Source organism: Octodon degus, unplaced genomic scaffold (assembly GCF_000260255.1).
Source record: "Octodon degus isolate 3935 unplaced genomic scaffold, OctDeg1.0 scaffold00113, whole genome shotgun sequence".
NCBI lineage: Eukaryota > Metazoa > Chordata > Mammalia > Rodentia > Octodontidae > Octodon > Octodon degus.
In genome coordinates, this window is record NW_004524689.1 from 5,410,464 (window position 1) to 5,420,946 (window position 10,483).

Consider the following 10,483-nt stretch of genomic DNA (forward strand, 5'->3'; position numbering starts at 1 on the left):
AGCAACAGAGCTTAGCTGTCACAGAGCTTTCCCCACCATGCAGCACCCAAGTCTTCTGTGAAGGAGGCAAATGGGTGCCCCAAGCAGGGCCTGGGCCCCAGCCTTCACCACACAGCGTGCTGGCTGCAGCACAAAGGTGCTCATCTTCCATCCCCCCGACTCTCAACTCTGCCAGCTATGAAGGTGAGAGGATTCAGAAGTCAGACTCAAGATTCGGGTACAGAACAAAGAATCTGCTTTCCAAAGCAGGGAAGAAAAATCAAAATAAAACAAGGGCCTTAAAAGAGAAACCTAACTGAAAAGTGCAACAGCTCAGGGCTGGGGCCTGGCTCAGTGCTGGAGTCCTGCCCAGCAAGGACAAGGCCTTCGATTCAAGCCCAGCACTGCAAAAAGATAAGGAAGCTTAAACATCTCAGAAGACTTGGCACCCGTAACACAAATGGCAGGTTTCAAGTTATATACAATAGATACAAATTTTATTTGGGGATCAAGGGCTGTCTTTCCCACTGGTGAGCAGCTGTGAATAAGACTTAAGTTAATCTACCCTACTCCTCTAAACAGTGTAACTTTTAACTATTTTCCTAAGAACTACTCAAGAGCATAACTTTTTTTTTTTTTTTTTTTTGTAGATTAGGGAAGGTTCTAGAGGGTGTACAAGGTCTCACTACTAGATTGGACTCATAGTGATCTACCTACCTGTTTTCAGCCTCCCAAGTGCTGGGAGTACAAGTATGCGCCACCGTGGCAGGCCCAGGGATCCAGCCCCCTCCTCTGAGCTATTTGGCCAGTCCTCAAAAGAGCATAACTTCAAATAAAATTAAAACAAGCCAATTCAAGGACTGTAATTTCAGCTACGTTTTTTTTTTCTTTTTTAGCTATATTTTATTTATTTAGTACAGGGTCTCACTATACAGATCAGATTCATAGTGATCCTCCTGTTTTTAGGCTCCTATGCGATGGGATTATAGGCATGTACCACCACGCCCAGTCCCAAAGCAAACACCTTTTTTTTTTTTTTTTTTTTGGTGATCAGCTCAGCCCGCCCTAGGAGTGGGGCTGGTGTGGCATGTGGTACCAGGGATCGAACTTTAGTTCTTGAGGTTGCCTAAGCAGGTGCTTTAGACTGCTGAGCTATCTCGCTGGCCCCTTTAGGTATATTTTAAATCTTATTTTGCAGGTTAGCTTTGTAGTAGACTAAACATTTTATAAGCATTAGCAAACTAAGTTTTCAAAGTTAGGATGGTCACACAGTTCCTATTAAGCTAAAAAGAAAAATCCTATGGTGTTTTAATATGACTTTCAAGTGGCCAAACCCATTAACTAATAATCATATTTATCCAGATTCGTAAATCTTATAAGTCTGTTTGGCTAGCTAATAAAATGGCCAAGGCTGTCAGCTTCAGTCAAAAATATCTCCACCAAGAAGTCATCCAAGGGGGCCTGCCCCTTAGCTCAGTTCTTTAAGTGGTTGTTTCAACAAAGCAGTCAGGCTCAGGTTGCTGTGGTTTGATCCCCACAACTCAAGTCAGCCAAACCTGCCCTGAAGGCATTGGGAAAAAAAAAAAAAAAAAAAAACCCTTCTGCCATTCAGGGGCCGGGGATATGGCTCAGTGGAATAAGCACTTCCCTAGCAATTGTAAGGGTCTGAGTTCAATCCCCAGTTCCACCAAAAAAAAAAAAAAAAAAAAAGAAGTCATCCAAGGTATCCACGATCTAGGTAATCAAAAGAAATGCCCACAGCAAATGCCACCTGATCCTTGAGGGCAGTATTTTATTCAATAGCACTTTCAAAGTCCAACACAGTCTTCATTTGAGTTCAAGTAAATGTACTTCAGGCAAGCAAAGCACTGCAGTGCCATTTCCACTAGTTCTCAGGTAGGATGCAGCCAAGGGCAAACCCAAGACCCTCACAGTGGGGAAAAAAAAAAAAAAATCCAAGCCCTTTGGCTTGAAAATCTCATGATTTTTTAACACTTCTTTTCCTTTAGCTTTTGCACAGAAAGTTTCTTATTTGCAAATTACTTAACTGCTTCACTTACACAAGGGAATCGGCATCCTTCGATTACCTTAGTTAAAACTGGATCACTGCCCAGTCAAAGTATCCATTCAGTTCAGACTACCAGAACTAATAAGATTCAAGCCTCTGCCCCACTTCAATGGTAACAAACCCTCAGCAATGGAACTGCTACAGGAGCACAGCACCTGCTGCCAAAATGCAGTGCCTGTTTCTCCTGGCATCATTCACTCTGCCTTGAATGGAAAGTTTCGATTATTTGTATCTATGTACAATGTGTTATTAAAAGAAAACCATATGGTATATAAATGTTTCTTCTGGGGCTGGGGAGACGGTTTGGTAGAATAAGTGCTTGCCCTGCAAATGCAAGGTCCCGAGTTCAATCCCCAGTGGTGGTGGTGGTGGGGGGGGGCCTTCCTTTACCCATCTTGCTAATCCCTCAAACTACTAATTTTTTTTTTTAGTTATAAAGGATACAATTAAAAGAAAACATCTGAAAACACTACAGTACTAAAGAATATATAAGCCTCATATTAATAAGATACTGTCATCCTTTTAAACAAAAAGATGTGTCATAATTTAAAATAGGGTCTAGCATAGCCTAATTCACATACAATGTGGACTACATATCACAGGACACTGAGAAGCTGACAATCCTTATGTGAAATAAGACACGAGTTACAACTGCGTTTCTAGGAAAAAGTGGAAGGAGAGATGGGAAAAGAAGCTGTATTACAGAATTCTACGCAGCAGGAGGTGGTGATGCATGCTTGTAATTCAGCACTGAGGAGTCTGAGGAAGGAAAACTGCTGAAAATTCAAGGCCAGCCTCCGCGGCAGGGAGTTCAAGGCCAGCCTGCCTGAAAGGCACAGCCAGGATCCCATCTTACAAAAAAAACAGTTAAACAAAATAAAAAAATTCTATTATTGAGAATGAAAATAAACCCAGGTACTTCAAGAATGAACGTAGTACAGTCAGGATTCTAAAGACTGAATTACCATAAAAAAGTCATGCTTCCTAAACTTTACTATGTAAGTGATTTACCTGGGGAATTTATTGGAGCACACTCTTATTCACTGTTTGTTTGTTTGTTTGTTTATTTATTTTTGTGGAACCGGGGATTGAACTCAGGTCCTTGCGCTTGCCAGGGAAGCGCTTATTCCACTGAGCCATCTCCCCGGCCCCTTCATTGTTTATATATTACAGTCTGAGGTTGCTTTTGTGCTGCAACAGTAGAAGGTGGCCTCTGTGGAACTCAAGAGCGCCACTTCCCAGGGAGCAATGTGAGGCTGAGTTAAATACCCAGCTCTCACGGGGGAGGGGGGTAACAAGGCACAGACTCACTCCGAGGGACAGAGCAGAGGCCTAGAGAATCTGCAGCTTCCTCAGGCTCCTGGGCAACATGAACGCTGCCCCTGACGACCTACTTAACTAGAGCTAGGATAGTCAGCATTTGTTCCAGAGGCGAAAGGTTTAAAACCACAGAGCTGCTCAAGCACTGCCATGTGGCTGCGGCACATCTGCCCGTTCGCAGCAGTATCAAGCTAGTGAGGAAGTCCACACTTGTTATGTAACACTGAACTAAGCATTAATGAAGCTAGAAAATTGTTTATCTAAATTATAATCTGAAATTAAATAGAACTTTATGCTGAAAGCTCATACTGAATGCTAAATTCATTTTAATCTTTTAATAATAACAAATCTCGACTGCTTGGTCTTAAGGCCCTTTCTCAACAGTATATTCTTTGCTGGGGGATCTGCTCTATGCAAATGATACTTCACTAGAAGAGAAGAGCAATAGCTAGTACTTACGTGTATATTTAATAGAATTAATTCCCAGAGCTATGGCTAAGAAAGGTGGCTGGTTTTCTTGTTAACTTTAAAAGTAAGTTTAAATCTCCAAAACTTCAAGGACACCTTTGTAACAGAGAAAAATCAAGACATTCGGCAGCTGTTATTCTCACATCAGAGTCAAACTCCCATTTCCCCTTCCTTTCCAACTGAACTGTGCTGCATGTCCTGGTCCTGCTCTCGCTCCTCTCGCGGAAGGCTTTCGCTAGGCCTTGCCTCACACACTCTCTCTCAGAAGTCAGGATAGCGGAGGTCCTCGTCCAAGCTACAGTTCTGGCTTCGGTCTCCCTGCATCAGCTCTCCTGCCTTACACTTTGTATCTCCTGCCTCTGTGCTCTTTTGCTCATGACACTGCACTTTTTTGTTGTTTCATCTTGACAGGGCCTCGCTATGCAGTTCAGGCTGGTTTTAAACTCATTCTGTACACCAGGCTGGTCTCAAACTGGCAACAATCCTCCAGCTTCAGCCCCTGGAGTACTGGGATTATAGGCTCACACCACCATGCCCGACTGTGATATTGCACTTGGACTGTGACACTGCAAAAATAAAGTTGTCTTTCTGCACCATCCCAACTACAGACCTGTCAAAATTAGCCCTTCCTTCAAAGCCCATTTTCAACAGTACCTTCTCCAAATGGCCTTCCAGAGCTTCCAGAGACCTGTGTGCTCACTATACAGGGCTCGAATCACCACCCACAGGCCCTCATCAAGTCCTACCAAGTGCTGCAGGCCTGCATGTGGCTTGGTATCCTGCAGACAGGAAGGGCAGGCTGCTTCTCTTTATAGACATCCCGTCTATCAAAGCACTTACCCAAAACTTCAATACACTGAATCACTGTCTAGCTCTGAAAATGCTGAGTGACTGGGCTGGAGAGTGGAATAAATGCTTCCCTGGCAAGCGCAAGGGCCTGAGTTCAATCCCTGGACGAATAACAGGACCTTCCCCTCTACTGGGCTAGGTAATCAAAAGTAAAACTAATGAGAGGAGAAGAAACCAAAGCAACCGCAAGCTACTTTCCAGAGAAGTGTGTGCCTTTACACCTCCTTCTCATTCCGGGGGTGCCTAGGTATTCTACAGACACCTCCTTCTAGCTCGCCAACCTGCACTGCATCTGAGACAGGAATAGCAATGCCAGGTCACTGAAGAAGCACAGATCCAGCTGGGAGCCAAGGCCAGGATTTGAGAGCCAATCTGCCAGACACAAAGACTTCTGTTCAAATGACAACAATGGGGCCAGGGAGATGGCTCAGTGGAATAAGTGCTTCACTGGCAAGCGCAAGGTCCTGAGTTCAATCCCCAGTTCCGCAAAAAAAAAAAAAAAAAAAGAGACAAAATCAAATGACATCAACCCATTCTCAGACTGAGAAAAGGCATCACTGCCGTCTGTGTAATTATCCCATGATGCGGCAGAATTCCCTTCGGATGACCCATGGTATTATTTATAACATAGAGCCCCCTCTACATTAAGCCAAATCTAACTCTATCAATCATCCAGGTTTTCAGGTATTCCCCAACATCAAAGCCCATGTAATTCATCTACCCAACAATTAAATAAACAGTGCTCAAAGCAAACTCAAGAGGCCTTGTTCTCCACCTTCTCCACAGCTCTGGGACAGGGCCTCGGGTTTCTACTCCCACCATACGAACTCACAACAAAACCTCTAGGACAACAGCTTTTTTTTTTTGGTGGAACTGGGGATTGAACTCAGGCCCTTGCACTTGCCAGGGAAGGGCTTATTCCACTGAGCCATCTCCCCAGCCCCAGCAGTAGCTTTAGACAGAAGAAATACACAGCCAGCGTGACTCAGATGTTCTGCTGAGTCTTTACACTTTAGCTACTAACTACATAAACATACTTCACAAACATACTGAGGAGGGGCGAACAAGCCTAGAGAAAGGCAGAAATAATGAGAACAATAAACAACAAAGTACTTGTACAATCGTGATACGAGATCTGCCTCAGTTATTCTCTTGGGTATCACAAGGTTAACATGCAATACGGTTTAACTAGATCTCTATAAACACAGTTGGTTTTCTGTGATCACTGCTGCTCTGCCCACTTTAGTGAGGGAAAAACCTTATGTAGCTCCTATGTAACAAACACCAGAAACCAAAAGAAGCAGGAAAGCTGATGGTACCTGTGGCCACCAAGGACCCTCTGACTTGGCCGCAGTTCCTACAGAACTGAGGTCTCCCAGCTACGTTCCAAGGGTGGGCAGGCGCACTAAGTGGGGTGCTGCTCTAGGCCCTCCACGTTTAATGTAGAGGGGTTTTAGCAAGACAGAAGTGAAGGGGCTAGGGAGACAGCTCAGTAGAATAAGTGTTTCCCTGGTAAACACAAGGGCCTGAGTTCAATCCTCGGTTCTGCCCCCCACCCCCAAAAAAGACAGAAATGAAAACCCAGGAACCATTCTCTTCCTACCACCCACTGTACACACTCTGAAGGACAAAGAGGTGGGATAATCTGCCTTGGCCCATGACAGGGGAAGCAGGAGGTGAAAGCCATCACTTGGCTCCTGGATGTAGGGCAGGAGCAGCTGGCAAGCCTTTGGGGAACATAACAGCACCCAAAAGACCCTCTTGCAAAGAAGCTGCACTTCTGAAAACGGAACTTCCCAGTCCTTGTGAAGACTGACCTGAACTTGCCACTGCATGGCCCAGAGCCGACGTCACAGTTGAAGAGATCATCGAGTACTATAGTTACTGGAAAGGCCAAGAATAGAACACAGGCCTGCTGACCCTCGCCCTGATGCCCAACCAGGCGTGTTCTCTTGGATCAAGATGCCATTCTGATGTTTCAAGTCACTCGAGAATAGCGAAAAAATAAGTTAATAATTCTGGAAAAGAATACAACGTGGAAATTACCTGGATTGGGGAATTTCCTAAAAAAGGAACATGACCATAAGATGGCTTCCACCAAGTAATTTTTCAACAAAGAACACTGTTAACTGCGAATTTTTCTTTGCCTTTTTTTTTTTGCGGAACCGGGGATTGAACTCAGGCCCTTGTGCTTGCCAGGCAAGTGCTGACTCTACTGAGCCACCTCCCCAGCCCCAAAATTGGTTTCTATAAACTCAGTTTTTATTTGGTATTGATATTAAATGCTGCATCTTGGGGGGGGGGCGCAGAACCAGGGACTGAACTCAGGCCCTTGCCAGGCAAGCGCTTATTCTACTGAGCTATCTCCCCAGCCCCCGAATTTTTTCATCTCCTGCAACAAAAATGAAAAAATAACCTTTGTCCTCCCCTCCCTGTGGGCTGTAAATGATTAGCTTGGCTGTGTGATACGAGGGAAAATACCAGAGGAGAGCCTCTCCCAGATGACTAAAATACTCAAGACTTAAGAACTCCAGTGCCACCAAAAGAGAAGCTTGCTTAGTAAATGGCAGCCACCATAAAGCCACCACTGCTGCAAAACACCCTCCTGCTCACCTCAGCACCAGGCACCAGTGAAGAGGCTGGCACAGACAGAGCCTGGGTGGCAGCAGGGGATCAACTGGAGGATGTCTCAGGAAGGATGAGCTCAGAGCCATGTGCAGGGAAGAAACGCTGTTCCCTGAAACAGGAGCCATCTAGCAGAAGGGAAAGCCCAGAGCAAGAAGAGGAGGCAGGGCATGGTGGCACCAGCATATAATTCCAGCACTTGGGAGACTGAGGCAGGAGGATTGCTCTAAGTTTGAGGCCAGCCTGAACTACTTAGTTAGACGAAGGCCACTGAACTACATAGGAAGACCCTGTCTGCAAAAGAAAAGGAAAAAAAGAAAAAAGAAAAAAAAAAAAAAAGCGAGACATTCAAGCTTCTAATCAGAAAAACAGATGAAAAGAGCCTTATCTACATTAAAGGTTAGCCAGGTCTACTTCCACTAGGGAGATAAGACACTGGATAAAACTATGTCTGGTGTTTCCAAATGATAAACAGTAGCTTTTGATTTAATGCTCAACTATGCTATTACACATTTGTTTATTTTACACAGTTAAGATAAAGTGATTGTCAAGAGACTTCTACCAAGTTCTTCAGGCACAGCAGGCTTTCAGTGTGCTCTCAGCACAGCACAGGGACAGCGAAAACTTGAGTTCAGTCTCTCCGTCACAACTTTAGAACAAACCTACTCATTCATCTCTTGTTCACTCAAACCAAAACTACACCTGGATCAAAGCACTTTAATTTTTACTTTATTTTTTAAGGACTTGGTGAAGTTCTTGTTTGTTTATTTATTTATTTATGCTGAACAGGGGATTGAACTCAGGCCCTTTCCATCTCCCGGGCCCTTAATTAATTTTTAAAAATCTGCGTCAAATGTGGAGAACTGAAAGTCTCCAGAAAACTTAAAGAGTAATTATTTACCTTTCCCACAGTAAATACCTCTTCCAACCTGTTCTGGAAAGGGCAATAGATAATTAGATAAATCAGTTCCATACAATATTTAATTTCAATATTTATAATCAGCTTCCTCTACCATTCTCAACGACTTACCTCAGCATATTTAGATGCATAATAAATACCATAAGTTTAACTTAATTATCATTGATACAAGCCACCAACTACTACTGGGCCATGTGTTTGAAATCTCAGAAACTTTCTTCCCCTCTGTGTTACCATGATCCTTAAGGTAGTACAACATATGCAGCAAGTGTCCAGAAAAAGTTTATATTTTAAAAGTGTAAATAAATCAAGTAAAAGGAAGTCAGTAAGCAACATTCAACAGAAAACAAAAAGCAACCAGGAGGACACGAACCCCCCCCCTTTATAATGGATATTCCTCAATCATCTCCAGCTTCCTAAAAAAGCAGCTCCGTTGGGGAGAGAGGTTAAATATCAAAGCCACCTCTCTTGGGTCCTGGGGAGAACTTCCTGCTACTGAATGCTCAGGCTAAGTGGTTGGTTCTGCCCCCTCCCTAGGACCCCCTATTCTGTGGCCCAGCGTGCAGGAAGGTTCTCCCTCAGGTCCTCAGTACCTCCCATAAGATAAGGAGTCATGCTAAACCTTAGGTCAAGAGCCTTGAATGCCTTTCCAACACTTCCACAGCAGACCCTTCTAACACAACTTTACAGGAGTTCAGGAGCTGTCAGGTCTCAGCCATAGCTTCGTGCTATAAAAGGACTGTTTTATACAGCTCCACTTAAATAACTTACAAAATCCCTGGTTTATCAATCCAGTGAAAAATGCTACCTTGTAGGGCTGGAACAGTAAAAGACTTACACCTCCTCTCGGAGACACAGGCACATTAAATAAAGGGGTGGGGGGCTTCCAACAGAATTCAAGGAAGCCATTCGCCTCTTGATTCTTATAATTTGTTTGTTTCATGAGTTTTGCTGGTTACCAAAGCCAAATTAGCGATAACTGACACCTTCAAGCCACTGTATTTAAAATTAGATGTTAACTCTCCAACACCCTTGTCAACCTACCTACTCTGTTCCCAAAGACCTTTCTGTTCCCAGTTATAACACATTCTTCAGGGAGGTAAACATGTCCCTTTAGCATATTAAAACCATGAGCCAAAACCAAAAGTCACGGAAGTGACTTTTTAAACCATTCTAGAAGCCAGATTATCTGAGCACAGCACAGGGTTAAAGGAAACCATTTCATAAGATCAAATGTGGAGAAGCAGCAGCAGGAGCAAAGAGGAAAAAAAAAAAAAATCAAGTTACATAAAGTCCGATTGTACTCACTGTTTCCTTATTGGGAAGCAGCTCCTTTCTAATTCTGAAGAAGTTCTTCCCGTACTGCCTGAGTCCCTTAACGAAGCGTTTCTGTGATAAAAAGAAACAACAAATGGGATGTAAAACTCAAAAACAAAACAGGATGTCAGCAAAGCGGATAACCGCAATTAGCAGAAGAGCCACTACACAAAAGTCTTAGCTAGGGAATACTGACTCGGCCAGGAGGGTTTTGGCAGCACAGCAGGGACCCAGCGACCTCCACCGGAACCTAAACTGGAGCGCAGGGGGAGGAGGACGTCCTGGGTCTGGAGCCAAGACTGGCCGCCCCACCGCCACAGTCTCGTCCACCGAGGTGTAAACACAAACATGCCCGTGCTTCCACGGAGCAGCATGACTGCCTTCTACCCGAGAACGAGGCGGCCCGGCAGTCTGCAAAAGGAGAAACAACCAAACAGGGGGCCTCCTCTTGAGAAGGACACTCTAGAGGGTTAAAAAACCTCCTTCCTTAATCCCAGGAATGCACCGGGCAGGCACTGCTAGCGCGGAAGCCCACTGGGAGCGGAATCCCAGCGGGCCTGCCCCACCATCTCCGTCTTTAAACCCACTCCAAATAAAGAGCACTTGGCCCTCTGCCTCCCTCCCGGCACCCCTCACCGCCCCCTCCACCGTCGCAGCCGTCTCAGCCTCTCCCCGTGCCCACTTTCACTTTGTTCCATTCCTCCCGAGCAGCGCTCCCACCTGGGGGCTCCTGGCTCTGGAGTCGGCCCCAAGCCACCAACCAGTCAGCCACAGGTAAGCGCACGGGTCTGGAGCGAGAGGCCGCTGCCTGTCATTGGGCTTCGGCTCCACAAAGCGCAGGGCGGAGGCGGCGGCGGGCTGCTGGGCGGGTGACGGTGGCAGGCCCGCAAGGCGCGGGAGCGCAAGGCTGAGGCCGCTGCCGCCGCCGCCGCCGCTGC

General features: G+C 45.3%; 1 protein-coding gene across 8 annotated transcripts in view; it reads right to left on the bottom strand.

Annotated features, from left to right (window-relative positions):
* The window catches only part of Rere (arginine-glutamic acid dipeptide repeats), a 451,075-nt gene that overhangs the window by 63,863 nt on the left and 376,729 nt on the right, over positions 1-10,483 (bottom strand). For 7 of the 8 annotated variants that reach the window (XM_004639633.2, XM_023699557.1, XM_023699553.1 and 4 more), the window contains one exon: positions 9,537-9,617. In XM_004639633.2, the coding sequence (XP_004639690.1) occupies positions 9,537-9,617 (81 nt within the window). Of the gene's footprint in view, positions 1-9,536; positions 9,618-10,265; positions 10,478-10,483 lie in introns of those variants that run through there. The other variant, XM_023699560.1, reaches the window with a different exon arrangement.